Source organism: Odontomachus brunneus, unplaced genomic scaffold (assembly GCF_010583005.1).
Source record: "Odontomachus brunneus isolate Ranch 3 - 2012 unplaced genomic scaffold, Obru_v1 Obru_scaffold_095, whole genome shotgun sequence".
NCBI lineage: Eukaryota > Metazoa > Arthropoda > Insecta > Hymenoptera > Formicidae > Odontomachus > Odontomachus brunneus.
Window position 1 is genome coordinate 1,286,365 of NW_022639545.1, and position 16,705 is coordinate 1,303,069.

General features: G+C 36.6%; 1 protein-coding gene across 1 annotated transcript in view; it reads right to left on the bottom strand.

Annotated features, from left to right (window-relative positions):
* Positions 1-1,901: 1,901 nt before the first annotated feature.
* Positions 1,902-16,705, bottom strand: part of LOC116848405 — a 47,844-nt gene continuing 33,040 nt past the window's right edge. Inside the window, exon 14 of the mRNA XM_032824475.1 lies at positions 1,902-1,972. Coding sequence (XP_032680366.1) covers positions 1,960-1,972 — 13 coding nt within the window. The 3' untranslated portion in view covers positions 1,902-1,959. The remainder of the gene's footprint in view (positions 1,973-16,705) is intronic.

Below are 16,705 nucleotides of genomic sequence, written 5' to 3' on the forward strand. Positions count from 1 at the left end.
TATCGAACTTTGAATAAAAGTTTGAGTACCTCATGAGACAAATTTCAAGTGAAAATTATTAATATGCGCCTAAGTATCTCACGTGAGATCAATTTAAAGTGAAGACTATTAGTACACGGAAAAAAAAGATGGTGTGTACCTAACAAAAAATATTTAGTTGTAAGCAATAGCTGCATCATTCTATATATCTTTGTAGTTATGTGTATGGTTGATTTGACTTACTTTGGTGTGTCAATTACATCAATAAAGTTGCGCGTGATCTGGTTGTGGCAACCAGAAATTAGTAAGGGGATCATTTTACATAGATAATCGATTAAATATCGATATAGTTGCATTAATCAATGCTATATTGCAAAGCAGCGATGTTAGAAAACAAAAGCAATTCACTACGTGCACAGCTAGAGATGTATACATGTGAAAACTGATTCTGAGTGAATAAATATACATTTGTAGTTGTCGCGTAATGAGCCGCGTTTGTATTAACCATGTATTATCACTGCTGCAACATAAATAACTCAGCCATTGCTCTTTGGTTACAGCAACCACATAAATAGTTGTTCCGTATTTTACTATTGAATCTGGTTGGCACAACCAGATTTCTGTATGGATCAACCATATTGTTTTTTCCGTGTACGAACGTAAAACACTTGGGGCCGATTTTTCAACGATAATTTAACTTTAGATTTAAGTTTCTCGGTTCAAACACATCATTGTTAGAACAAAGTTGAAACATAAGTCTAAGTTCAAATTGCTATTGAAGAATCGGCGCTTTAGAGATCAATTTCTCGACGTTTGACTCGATACTTGGGTCAAATCGCGGCGTGTCCGCCTTCACGGAGACTTGCGATAGACAGATAGATAGATCGAAAGCAGCGTCAGCACTCATATCGGCAGAGCTTTTCATCAACGAATGTAAACGCGTTGACGCATTCTTGCGCGTATCGAGCGGACCTTTATGACCACTCACGGATATATGGCATAACACGGAACGAGACCGCGTCCATTCTCTCCATCGCGCCGTGCTTTATCACTTGGTGATTAGGTGCGGCGGCGGCGAACGTGGGACAAAGTTTGTATAATGTACGATAAAGTCGATCGTGAAGGACGCGATTCGCGGCCGGCGGCATTCAGCGTCCGCTGTTATCAGCATCGCCCCGGCGAATCGACCCTTTCTCCGAGAGACGCTCAATTTCGCTCTCGTCCTTTTCGCCGGCTCGCGACCTCCACACAACCCCCACGCAAAAGCGAACGATTTCGTGAGCGTTATAGGAAACATTCGTCGCTCTGCGCTGCGACCCCGCGGCTACACTGACAGAAATTGTCCGATAAAAAAACGGATATTTCCAATCAAAATACTGATGAATTTTTAAATCCGATGAAATTAATCGAATACTTCCGATCATATAATGGTATTTTATTAGATAAATTGATCAAAAAATTATGAATCCGTATTTCTCATCGAATGTTTCCTGATTAGATACAAAAATTCATCAGTACTTTGATCGGAAGTACCCGTTTGTTAATTTCTTATCGAATAACTTCTTTCAGTGTATCAAGCAACATTAAAGGGAGGTTCTAGTTTAGATAGCTGAAAAATAGGACGTCTCTGCGAACTTTTGTCAAAAATGTAGATAACGAGACAGGCTTCTGACCACACCATTTGTCATTGTTTTATGTACAAAAAGATTATTCCTTTATTTTAGAAATATTGGAACTTTGTTGCCCAGATTTTTGTGCTGGACATCTCACGCAAATGAAGTGAATTTCGTCTCGTTCCAAGCCCGCGACATTGAATCACGCGATCTATCGCAAAGGATTGCTCCACGCGGTGAAATTCCAGTGAAAAGACTCGAGTGCTTCATACGCTGCATGTAATCCGAGGAGAAAAAAGTGATCGGCTCTGTCGCTCTGTTGTTCATCCTGTTCAAATTTGAAGCGTTTTCGACGTCGTGCGCGCGATCAATTAATGTCCCTGCAACAGAAATGTTTATTGAGACATTAACAGCGGAGGCGTTCAAGTGGGTAAGCTGATATTTGATCATGAGCCAACGTGCGCTGTCCTCGAATACTCGTCTGATGTGCAATCGACATCTATTTCTTACGCCTCTTAGCTTTACCCTCGCGTTCGAAGCAATGACGACGTGATGACAGAGTGATATCAAAATACGTCAAGTACTTGGATCGATTCTCAGAAGATCATCATACTAATCGTATTACAACTCACATTCACTTTGCACTCAACAACGTATTGAGTTGGTACAAAAGATTTATTGAACTTTCTGTAGACAATTTATTGAAATTCTCGTAGACAATTTGAATGTGCTAAAAGGGAAATTAAGAGATATCAAAGGGATATTATACATAATTACATAATACAATACAATTAATTACATAATACAATACATAATACAATATTATACATAAAAAGAAAATTCTCGTTGGATATTTAAAGGAAATATCGAATCGATGTTGTCCATTTTATTCGTGAATATTAATAATATTATTATCTTACTCGTCAAATATTTTTCAGCAATTGAATAAATTCTAATTGAATAAGTATCTGGACGTCCGTAAAACGCAGGGCGACAAAAAGCACTTTGAGTGCATTTTATTGAATAAAATTTGCATTCAGATATACACAACAATTAACGCTTGGTTAAACGAAACGTCAGAAAGGGATTGTAAGTTATAACGAACAGCCCTAGTAGAGAATTGGACTTCGTCGGGGTCTACCCACGAGATAATAAATTTGTGCCTGACACTACTACTAGTCAGTAATGTAACACTCACTTCTAGTGGCTAGATAAATAAGTAAGCTGATGATTAAACAAACAAAATTGCAATTATAAGATGGACAATCACAAGTAGTTGCTAGTTGGTAATGTTATTCATCGATTCTGCTTGTTTGAAATTTTTATGAAATCAACGTAACCTCAATTTTTATTTGTTATCTAATTTGAAGATGCTAATGAGAATGTAGTAGCTACATTATGTATTTTAAAAATAGACAGAGCGTTATTTATTCTATTATATTTGATATAATATTATCGTTATTTATTCTATTATTCTATTATTTATTCTATTATTCTATCATTATTCTATTACTTACTCTATTATATTTAATATAATATTATCTATTATATTATTATATTAGTATATTATTATATTATTATATTAGTTATATTATTATATGTAGTAGCTAGACGACGGTTAGGTAAATATATCTCAGTGAATAATTAATCAGCAACGAGCTAGAAAATTTAATCTGTATTAATTAGTCGGTAGCGAGGCTTTTGATTCAGGCCGATTAGTTGCACTTCTACTCTGGGGAACGCGCCTTCGGCGCGGGTTGTCGGTGGAAGAATACTTTACAACACACTTACTACAGGGGCGACGCGCGGGCGGAGTCAAATATGCATTTAAATTCACGACTCTTGGTGTCTCATCTAAATTGCATAGGCGAGTTACAGCAAGTTGGACGGATGAATTTTTGTATTAAGTCAAAGTTGAAGTAACCACCTGCCGCGAATACGCCGCGGCGAGAATGAAGAAAGTTCTCAGCGGGCGAGAGGACTCGATGCACTTCCAGCAGTTGCGGTAGTTACATTCCGTCAGAAAGCCGACTGTTTGCATTTTCGCATTACGGCCATTCGCCGCGACAAGCAGAACGGGCACACATCTTGTCCGTTATTGTCTACTTATGCGGGATCTTTTACACGGGATCTTTTGCCCGCAAAAGCGTTCGCGCCGCAACATACAAATTCGAAGAACAGTGAAATCGCATTACTGCAAATAACGAAATCACGTTAGAGAACTCCACGGATGATCGTCCACACGCGCGTGTTTACGCTCAAAACGTATAATTTTTAGCTAATTAGCTACTTTTTACTAAGTCATTTAATTGGTTCAACTAAATGAAGAATTTATTTTACTAATTATTTTGTAATTATTACCAGACGATTAGTAACTATTACCACATTTCATACCAATTACCAAATATTGCACTGAAACATCCAATCAAATGCATTTGTTAATTATTGCAAGATTTTTTTCAGTGCAGTCTTCGTTTATATGCTTCAATATGATTAAAGCTTTTATATGATCAAAGTTTTGACGCAACACACACGAAATATTGTAGTAAAAATTTTGTTCAAATTAAATTACTTTTTACAATATTTTTTGTAAAGCTGTACTAAAATTGTATTATATTGTATAAATTGTTATAGAGAAGTAGAAATAAATTTGATCATCCATCTGATACATACGATATAAAAAATTCAATTAACTGTGTAGTAAATAATTTTGTAATAAAAAAACAAACGGTATAACATTTTTGAACAAATATATAGTAATTTCGGTTATGATGTAGGCCAATGTTGCAAGAAATTTGCTGTAATATTTACTATAGTGTTTCCTCTGTACCGAAATTTCGAGTCGAAATTTTGGCTCTATGTCAAACCTTGAATTCTACAAGTAGGAGCTAAGTTAGCAAAGCAGATTTAATTCTAATGATACAATTTACTTCTATTTTGATTCTGACAATATCCGAAATTTCTCTTTTCACTTTCTTTAGTGTCAAAATAAGTTGTATGAGCTTCAGAATATCAAAATAAGTATTGAATAGAATAGTGAGGCTGAAAGCCTCAAAGGCTTCAAAAGCCGTAGGATCAAAATTTCGACTCAGATAGATTAAATAAAATCAAAAGAGACTGGTGTAGATTTTAATGTATTAAAATAGATGTTGAATCGAATAATAAGGCTGAAAATAGCATTAAAATTTCGACTCGGAGAGTCTTCTGACTTTGCGGCGAGGTGAACGGATTTCTGAATATCGTGCAGTTTATTATTGCGATAAGATCTCATTGCGCATATCATCGCACCGCATTTGAGTGATTGATAATGACACAGCATGGTTATGATTAGCGTATCTCGTATCGATTCGTCGAAGCGTTGCAATGCCGCACCCGCCTGCAAAAATCACCGCCTGCAACATTCGCCGTTATTTGCTTCTCCGCGCGGCGCGTTATTAATTATGTCGCCGTTATATGATAATAAATAGGACCAGAGATATTCTGGTCGAGAGAATGAGAGATATCGCTTAATGCGCGCCAAGCGCGTCAAATCAGTCCAGCTGACGCAACGCGATCGCTCGGGCAATTTCGCGAATGACATTATTTTAAACATTCTTTCCCGTCTCGCGCGGCTTTGTGTGCAAGTGATATTGGAGAGAAGTGCGAGAGCGACACGCGCATTTATCGTGCAACAGACGCGTGCAATATTAATTCCGTAACTACAAAATGGAAATGAGGATGATGATTACTCCAAAATGCATTAATACAGGATTGATCGCGCGCTATTAATTATACAACTGAATTGTTTATTGTTGCCGAGCGCGCCCGCGCACGCACACACACACACACACACACACACACACACACACACACACACTGTACAAATGTTTTCCCTTCGTAACAAGCGGTTTCAAATGTGAACTTTATGCGTGGTGCGGCTTTCCGGCGAATTTCCGAGAGACGAGATGCAAAGACACAAGAGGAAAAAAGAAAAAAAAGTCAGGATACTGTCAGATTATATTAGGAAGTACGGGAAGAGTTTTATCTGCAAAATCGCGGTATATTCGCGAAAAATTCCGTACGCGTGTGTTTACGTCCGCTTGAATATTAAATGTCGTTACGCGAATATTTCGGGACGATTTTGTGTCGTCGCGGTTGCGCGAAAATGCGCTTTAATCTCTACATTGTTTCTCTTTCTACATGCGTTATATTATTCAATACGCAATATCGCATGCCGCAAACGGATTAAGAATATAATTACTCCCGAAATATCGGGATTGAATTTTCCAAATGCGACTTTTGTTAAAGCTTAGCTTATGCACTGATAAATTTCTCGTTATCGTTTATCCTCCGGCATTCGCATCACGGAGCTAATTACGATACAAAGAGAAGTGTAATATGCTGTAGTATGTTTAATTCGTATTATTCGTAGATATTAAGAATATCTCATGGTTTTAATAATATAGCTATGATATTGTTCAAAACAACAGCTAACTGTTGGGTCGAGATATTATGAAATTGTTAACAGTTATGACTAATTCAGTTACGACTGCCCGAGCAAAACTATTCCCGGGGTGAGCTGGTAGCATCAGAAATTAGTCAGGTTTTACTATTTAGGCTTTGCTAGACAGTAACTGTTAAACAACTGAGTGAGAAAATCATGTTGAAGCAAAACTGGTTAGTTATCGACCGACAATAATATAGACTCAAATATATTCAAATTCCTAACAGATAAATTTGTTAAAAAAGCATTTTTAGATCAAAATTATTTAGAAATACAAACCGATTAATAATTGATAGTTAGATTACACCCAGATAAAACTCGCAACGTCCTAATTCCGACTTCCTATCTAAAAATGAGCCAGATAGTAGTCAGAATAAATTAATTAGAAAACAATGATTAGTTTATGTCTATTTAAAACTGTCGACTTTCTGGCTAATATTTTTTAGACGTTTACTGCAATAAAATTGGACAGTGTGAAGTTGATGTAATAGTTTTTGCTTTTGTTAACCCCTTTTTATGAATAACTATCATAATAAAAAATACTGAAATTGAAAAAAAATATAAATATGAATATATATAAATATAAATATGAATACATAAAATATACATAAAATATTTTCTACTCGGATAATCAATTTGCGACAGTTGCACCTCCCAGAACACATGTGTAGGCGTATGTGTCTTTACATTCGCAATAACGCTTTTTATTTTAACGTAATTGTCATTCCAACCCAAAGCTTCAATGCTCCTCGTTATAAGCGTTCTGTTGAACCGAAAAAGTCACTCGCCGCTCAAAGAACAAGCAGAAACTTGCAATCGCGCGAATTTCGCCCACGGTGAAATAATTAGCGTTAATTACCATCGTTAATTTTCACACAAGCGAGCACGGCGTAATGATATATTAATCTTTAGCAAGCAGCGACGACGACCACGGGGTACTCTCTCGCACTGGGTGCTTCGCTTTGGTCTTCGCTCTCTGGTCCATGCTACGTCGAAGAGAAGCGTTTATGAGGGAGATCTGCGCCATCCTCTCGCCGGCGAGTTCCATTAAATTCGGACGACCAGCCACTTTTACGAGCCGCGTCACGGATCATTGTAAGTCGCGAGAGCGCGCGTTACTTTCAATTCGCGCACGAGTTGCTTATCGCCATTCGCGGATGTAATTCAATAGTCAAATACGAGATTATCTCCGCGACGAAGTGGTACGTGGATCATTTAAAAAGTATATGGTCTAATACGGAATAGCGTAAATTTGAACCTTTATTAGATTAAAGGTTTGTTCGAGTTGCTTGTATTTTTCATATTTTTAGATCTAATGTCCGTTGCACACTAGTATACCCAAAACAACACAAATTTTTCAAAATATGTTCCGAAGACGCTTTCAGAAAGTCATCAGAATATTCTTAGGACGTCTTTTGAAGATGCGAGCTGTCTGAAAATAGCTAATATCCAATAAGTTTATTCGCATTAATTGAACTTTTTAAACTTTCACACTTAGTGCACATTAATTCTAAAAATGACGTCATGTTTTCCGTTCGTGTTACGAGTGTAAATGCAATTCTGATACACTTTTTAGACTTGATCTCGAGCAAGAGTGAAAAATATATCAGAATTACATTTACACTCGTAACACGAACGGAAAACATGACGTCATTTTTAGAATCTCTAAAGAATTAATGTGCACTAAGTGTGAAAGTATAAAAAATTCAATTAATGCGAATAAACTTATTGGATATTAGCTATTTTTAGACAGTTCACACCTTCAAAGTACGTCCTAAAAATATTCTGATGACGTCTCTCCGTCCTAAAAGCGTCTTCAGAACGTATTTTGGAAAATTTGTGTTGTTTAGGATGTATTAGTGTGCAACGGGTATTAGGTGTAAAAGTGTGAATAGTACAAGCAACTCGAACAAACCTTAAGCTTGGCCGGCTTAAGGTGGCTTTTTCGGCTCAAGAAGACGCTTATAACAAAAAGAATTCACACCTTCGCTGAGAAATAGGAAACAGAAAGGTAGAAAACAATCAGAACTCGCGCTGGTAGAAAAGCAGGAATTGTCGACTATCATTTGACCACCAGCACGTGTTCTGATTGACTTCTGCTTTTCTGCCAAGGTGTCAATGTGCCCTGACAGTGTACGAGTAGAGTGATCTGTCGATTAGTCCCTGTTTGAAAGTGTGTCAAAGTGAGCTCTGCGAGCGGTGAGTCCTGCGTTAACGCCATGTAACCTTATTAAGATCTCCTAAAAATAAAGATATTTTCCAAACAAGAGCGTTCTTTTCTTCCGTGCACCATCGCTCACTGACGCGCGAGACAATCTCATCTCGCGTGATTTATTCTATTTCTTGTTGCACAAGTAAGGGGAAAATCGTGGCTGCAGTTTGTCAGTTGTCTCCGTAGATATGCTTATGTAAATCACGATTTTGACACACTTATCAAACCCAATGCCCGAGGAGCTCCACGGCGATTAATGAGGCGTCTCACCTCCGAGAGCAATTCATTAGTTACCTTCTTCTTTCCTTTTGTCGTGCGATCTTAGGAATGTTCCTCCTGAAATTTTAACACCGGTCCCGCCGCCGCGGTTCTCTCTCGCCCACGTGTTACCCCGCTTTCTCTCCCGTCTCTTTTGCCCGGCTCGCTCGATTCTCTGATGCGAGAAATTCGCGAAATAATTAGAACGCATGTGGGTAACCGGCCCGTCACCGCGCGCGCGCTCGCCTTTTCACGTTTCTCACCTTATATTAATTGTGCGGCCCCTCGAGGCTGACGGTGCTATTTTTTTATCGAAATCTAACGTGTTCCTCCACGCGTTTTCTCGTTTCCTGAATGCCACGGGTGTACGACGTGTGTGTGGCGGGACTATCAATATATTTAATTAATTATCTTTAATTAATCGCCGCCTCTGTGGGCTTTCTTTAATTGAGAAAATGGCGGTAGAATCCAACGAAGCAGCGCGAGAAAGCGCTCATAGATAGCGCAGGGTAGGTAAACAATTGAAAGGGTGATTGATACGGTGTGACTGTTGTGCGAAATAAAATTACACTGGGACGTCGGTACGTCCTAGCGGCTTCCTTAATCCGAGGATCGCGGCAGAAAGAAGCGGAAATCAGTGTCGGATTACGGCGAAACGATCGCGCGATAAATCAGCGCGCTTTTAAATCGATCCGACTTCTGCTGCTTCCCACCTACGAGCTTCTCGCTTTAGCTGCTTCACGGACGAAGATGCATCGCACGCACCGGCGACAATCTCTTTACGCGCGGGAGCTTAACCTTTTGCCCATATTAACTGGCATTAATTTGTCAAACGACTGAAAACATGGATAGAAACCGTCGCGATATTAAGATCGACTTGCGTACACGCGCGCTCGTGGGTGTACGATTAAAGTTGCAACGTGGTTGCGGCTGGTAGGTGGAAAAAGCGACAACGTATCCAAGTTCGAGTTTACGTCACTCACTAGAGAAGTGTGCAAGACATAATGAGCTTTGCTGAGAATTCATTGAAGCTTACACCACATATAAATGGAAATATCATTTAACTGTTCGTGCAATTAGAAAAAGATTGACCATTCGAGATTTAGGATATTTAAAACTAAAATTGATGTTTTTCACATGTGTGTCCCTCGGGTTTGCTATTTTTAATTTTTATTTTCAATTTTTTGCAAACTCTCTATAAAGTTAAGGTCTTAGTAACCACTATGACATTAAAGACTATCGACGTTATACACAAATTTTAGAACTGTTGGCCGCTTTGTTTAGAAAATACAACGGTAAAAAGTTCCAAATTTGTAGCAATACTCAAAGTATACATGCATACACACATACTTGAGTATTTATATATCTCTTACTATTATCTCTGCATCTCTATTATCAATTGATGCGCGAATAAAGGATTAATAGGAAAAATTAGAAATAATATTTTCTATGTTAGTAATACTTGGGTTTGTGTACACACAAAAAAATTAGTATCCACTTGAAAGTAATATATTCAAATTAATAATCATCATTGTTCTATATATTTCAGCAACGATATATAATTTTGTTAAAAGAATTATAGAGGTCTTGAATTTTAACATTGTTAAAATTTAATTTGAATATTTTAACAATCCTATAAGAAATCAATAATAAAATAGATAATAATATAGCCAATAATAAATAAGAATACAATATAATTATTTCGGTCACAACGCTCGCCTTTCGAAATTTAAAAATAGCTTAAAAATAACTTAAAAATATTCTTAATACAATATTTTGTACTTTTAAAAGTGAAAAAAATTTGTACTGTTACAAGTGAAAATATTTTGTATTGTTAAAAGTAAACATTATTTAATGATAAGTGAACATTTTTTAATGATAAGTACAGATTTTCTTTTGTTAAATCATGCAAAATATATTCTCGCGTGTTAAAAATAAAGATATTTTACAAAGAGAGTGTCCTCTTTCTCTATCTATTTCAATTTTATGTGTCTATTTCAATTTTGTCTCAAATCAACATTTATTAAAGGCGACTAGAAGGTCAGATTGCTTGAAAATCGTGTTTGTTCTTTCACAATTTTTTATGATAAACTGAATGAATATGCGAAAGTGTTATTTTGACGTGTATTTATACAACATATAAAGAGAAAAAAATATAATTTTGATGATTAAATACTCAATATAAGTGTGCGGTACCTGCAATTAAAATATATTTGGGTTTTTATTTTCAAGGTCGTTATTTTGTAGTAATATCTTGACTCTCGGTGGTTCAATTAAGCTGAATTTTAGATCGAAAATTTCCGTAAGCTGTCGTTATTGTGTGAATCACTGATTCGTGAAAATATTTAATTTTAAAATATTAATTTTTTTACTATAAAGGAACTGAAAATTTAATAATATTTTATTAAGATATTTGCAATTTTGCTAACTTTTACTCAATTTACATTATAGTAGTTCACACGATAACGATAAACTTATGGAAATTTTTTATATAAAATTCAGTTTAATTAAACTACCGACAGCCAAGATATTACTGCAAAATGACCACCTTAAAAAGAAAAACGAAATATATTTTAACTGCATGTACCATACACTTATATTGAATATTTGATCATCAAAATAATATTTTTCTTCTCTTTATATATTGTATAAATACATGTCAAAATAATACTTTCGCATATTCATTTAGTTTGTCATAAAAAGTTATGAAAAAATAAGCACGATTTTCAGGCAATCTAACCCTCCAGCCTCGTTAAGTAGAAAAATGAACGTACAGAAACGTAGTTTTGTTCGATAAGCAGTAAGTTCGTGAATGCTCTCCTTGATGCATCATTAAAAATATTGACCTTACAACTTCCTTAAGGAAATATGTATACAGAACAGTAATTGTGACTTTTGCTCATTACATCTCGTTGCTGTATTCGCGAATGGTTCGACGACGACGATGGTGACGACGACGCGAGACTAGAATCTCAAGAGATTTATTTCGCAAGTTATTACGTGTTTACGTGAGCTTCTTTAATGGCCGTCGATTTCACCATTACCGCGGCGAAAGCAATTTAACTATTTATTTCACGCGACTATTACTTCGACGGCCTTGATGAAGGTAGGTGTTCTAATTCATTATTACGATCACCTTGAAAGAATATTTTATATTGGCTCTTAATAATCCCGCGAGTATTGAGTCCATTAGTTGAGAAAGCAGATAAGTTTCACCTAAAAGTCTACGTCGATGAAAATACCTGACTTTTAGTAAGTTGCTTTGAGGGAACTTGAAGTAGTATCTTTAGGAGCTGATTTTATAATTTAAAAGATTTAACAATTTAATAAGAATATTTGAGATAATTAATGTGTCTCTTTATCTGGGAGAAGATCCAAGCGTTGGCTTTGCTAATAATATTCCGCAATTGATACATTACGATACGGACTATATAAATTGTTTAATAAAATGTAAAAGAACGCGCGTCTCCATTCTCGTATTGAAGGTTACGGAATTAAACAAGACCTTTCTGGATTTATAAAGTTTCATAATAGCTTTACATAGACACAACGCGCATTTGCTAAATATATCGGCAGAAGAAGCGGGACTTGAAGCGGGACTTGAAGCGAAATCAGTTTTTTCCCACGGCATCCTCTTTCATTTAGGTTAGACACATATAAAATACTTGTTTACCGATTTACGTTCGCTCTGCAAAAGGACGAGATAAGCCCGAGAGTGCAAACAAGTATCCCGCCGCGAGTGATGATTAAAGCAAAGATAATAAACATTCACTTTTCGTCCATCGTGTTGAACGCTGTGTCGAGATTGCTTCGCTTTGTGAGTACTCGTGAGTAATTTCCCATCACGAAATTGGCCGGTTACATAAACCCTAAGAAATACAAAGGAACACACCCACGCTACGTAATTACACGTCTGCATCGTCGAAATGTCGCTGCAACAGGCGCTAGCGCCAAATTGTTGTCATGATCGTTACGTTCAACGCAATTAGACGTCTGAATTTTCCGCGTCAATAATTGCTGGACACTTTCTTGGGGCTGTACACGCCCACCCTAATTCCGAGCGAAGGAGAGAAGAGCAGCAGAACGTCTTGTAAAATCTGCGTCACGACGAAAAGAATAAAATCGTCAAGTGACGCTTTTCCTCTCATCACAGAATTATGAAATTTCAAGATTCTACCGTCGGTTACCGCTTTGTTCGCTTTCGGCGGATTCAGAGTGAAGTCTTCAAAGACGGAACAATGAAAAGATATAATCTTGTTTCGGTGACTGAATGAGAGATTATCTCGGCTGCCGCCGCAAGATGACAAACGAATAATAATTGTCCAATTCATGTTCCGTTATTATTACTGAATAATTTCGCAAAAGCGCGACTCGTTAATAATAAGAAGATATCCTTTGGCGAATTTTCAACCAGTCTTCTTGGACAGAATTCGTTTCACTCGAGACGTAACTTGAAAATTATTCAACGGGAGCAATTAGGGTGAAATTTTGCAAAATTAAATTAATTTGCAAAATTAATTAATTCGTCGAGAACTGATACGTGATTTTCTACAGAAAACAGAGAGAAGAGAAAAAGAGAATGATTTAAAGTGAGCTCTATTTTAATGGGTAAGTATGATTAAAGCTTCAACGAGAATAAAACGAATATACTGCACTTTCAATGTATAGCTTTTTGTAGTCGCATATCGACGATAGTTGATGAACGAAAGTGTGATTCGTGTGTTTTCATTGTGAGAACTTCCATCAGATATATACTGTGAAAAATGTTGAGTTAAATTTAATGCATTTTACATGTGCCGATTTGTCCATTCTAATTTATGTCAATTTAACACAAGCTAAATATGTAGACAAATAACGCGAATAATATGTCGGAAAAAACAAGGATGTAACGCTTGGGCATTATTGTATAATTTTAACGTTTAAAAATAGTGAGTATAAACTCAATGCACAGAATAATCCAAATAATGCAACGAGACAGCGGAACATCGTGTTATGTTAAATTAAATATGCTGAATTAAATATTTTAAATCATGTTTTAAATGCATTAAATATATTAAATAAATCAAATATGTTAAATAAACACACTTGGATGTTACATAACTTTGCATGTTAACAATTTGACATACAAATTTCCACATAGATCGATTTCAATACAGATACAAAATGTTCTTTATGTGTAATAAATAGCACTTTATCTATCAATAGAGCAAAGTGAGACAGTACATTGCAAATCCAATTGTTATTTAGACTGAATATCTTTTCAGTCAGTGTTTGTCGCCGTTTTAAGTCACGTCATTTAATACATTTAAACATATTAAATTATAATTTACGTTTCTCTCTCAAACGTGTTAAATGACGCAACTTGAAGCAATGAGAAACATATGAAACGAATTACACGCTTATGCGTTGAAAAATAACAATACTTAAATTTGCAGTGCACACAACTATGAGCGAGGGGAACGATTCAATATTATGAGATATTTCTTTCGCCGATTGTCGAAATCGGCAAGTCCGAATTTTTCATTTCTCGATGATTTGACAAGTAAATTTACCACGTGAGAGAATCCCTGGAAACATAATGGATTTTTTTCAACACAGATTTTCAATTTAAATGTTCGTGCCGAGGGGATAAGCGAAACGCATGCGGAAAAGAAAGGATGAAGCATATAGAACCGAACTCTGTGAATTGCGCCGAAATAAATCACAATTTTGGCCGGTCCTACGTCAGTACGTGCTCGATTCTGTCTGTGATTGGCAAGTGGTTAGAGAAAGAGAGAGAGAGAGAAAATGGACAAAAATTCAGTCCGCATATAATATAGACAAGTCAAAACCACAAATCCTTCAACTGGTTTACAACATTCTTTTTTAAGGCGAGTGCTTTCAACGAATGAAGGGGTATTTTCTGGAATAAAATCCCCGTGATGCAAATAAACCAAAGCTTTGCTTCTCGGTTAATCCCAGTTTTAATTCTTGCCAACAGAGATGTTTCAGAAACAAAGGTAAAGTACGCAACATGTTTCTATCTTCGAGAAAGATATCGAGAAAGATTTCGCTCTCATCTGAAAAGTCATTCGTTCTTGGGAGAAAATAATCCGCATGCGTGAAATGACACGTGAAGATTCTGCGATAAAACTTTGTTGTTTCGGAGGAGATCCAATTCTCCTTGTAGAATTAAAAGCTCGAGCAAGAAACGCCTCGCCGCAAACGTCGACTTTTGTCTCAAGTCCAACGCGAGATTATCTCGAAGCTACAAAAATCCTTTTTTTCCTTCAGAGTCGAGCACAATATCGAAGCGCCTAATCCAGAGCAAGATTCGCGTGGCGCGAAATTGAAAAGGACGTCGCGAAGACGATCTTGTTAAGATAAAAAGCACTCTGCGTGTTACCTACCGACTACTCGCGACGCATTAACGAGGATGGTTTTCTCTCCTGCGAGTGCCTATGCATAATAGAACGACCGGCTATCGCGGCACATTTTTGCAGCAGGATTTTTTGACACGCTCGGACTCTCTATAGCAACCGTGACGTCACGCGAATTCGCCCACGCGCAAAACGTCAGCGTCATCTAATAGCGATTTATGACAATGACACACCTCTCGTCGTTTCAGTTGCAAAATACAGGGTGACAGCTTGATCCGCGCGTATTTTGGAAAACCTCATCGACTGACGTTCACACCAACGTCACACGTGTCGTGGGTAACGATTGTCTACGAGAGACAAGTATGTGGCGAAAAATCTCTCCTCCCCCTCCACTGTATATCCATATTATCAACTTATATTAATAGTTGTATCACCTGAAATTGTTTCTTGTGAGATGCTCAGATTTTCTTATTCACAATCAGATCAAGTTTCTTCCAAGTTGCATTGTATAATATACGTGATACTTGTATTTGATGAGTCAACTGAACAACTTTCATTTATCTCTAAATTAAAATCTATATTAATAGTCGTACTGTAAACTAGTCTTATATAAGATAAAAAATTAATAGTCGTACTGTAAGCTAGTCTTATATCAGATTTAAATTTAATATATAATAGTTAAATTATAATAGTTAAATTATAATATATAATTTAATATATTAATAGTTGTCACCTCTGAAATTTGTCTTCTATGAGATATATATTCAGATTTTCATTCAGAGTTGGATACAAATTTTCCTGTTGCATCATATAATACGTGTGACACTTGTGTATCGGTAATCGCGATTCAAATCAAAATCTCTTATATAACTCTGAATTCAAATCTGAGAATCTCACTGAGTGTCTCACTCTTGAGACGAGTTACAAGTAAAAACTATTAATACAGACCTTCGAATTGGATCTGAACTTCTTGATTGGATTATATGATATTATATTTGGAATCGTGATTTAACTAACAAATTCACATCTATCTCTAAATTCATAATCTGTGTATCTCACTTGAGGTAAGTTTCAAGTAATAATTATTACTGTCTGTGCTTTCACAAAATTACGTAATTAAAAAGAAAGAAAACCAAGTGTTTTGTGAGAAAAGTTCCTCAAATAAATAAATTCCTAGTTATATGTTAAATCTCCGCGATAAAGAGACGACGAAAGCACGAGTTTGCAGAGCGATAATGAGCGGCGGTCTTTACGGTACGGAACATCCTGTAGTCCCGTGAAACGAGATTATTTGCACGGGAGTGACGTTCTGTTCAAGAGATATTACATATTACATATTACACATCGAGAATACGCGTGAGAATATATTGTAAGTATTCCACAATGTCCATGAATGGACTAAAGAAACATGACCTTTGGAAAATCAATAGGGCTTCCACTTGTCGTCGCAAATCTCTCAACCTTCTTTGCTTGTTCCCTGCCGATCTTTTCTTCGCGTAATGCGCTTATGCAGTCCGTCTGTCCGCCTTGGTCGTGCATTTCGACACAGGGGCGCTATTTTAAACGCGCATAGAACGCCAAGGCGTTCTGAACTCTCTTTCATTAACCAAAATATAGGATCAAAGTATAAGTCTAAATTGACTTAAAAACTTTCTTGACTTTCAGTCACACGTAGAAGCACTTCGATGAAAGAGACCCCAAGGTAAGCGCCTAAATACGCCTTTCTGATTCTCCGGCGTTTTACGTGACGCTCGTACAGGAAAAGTTGGAATGAGAGAAGGGCGTGCCTATGACGTTCAAT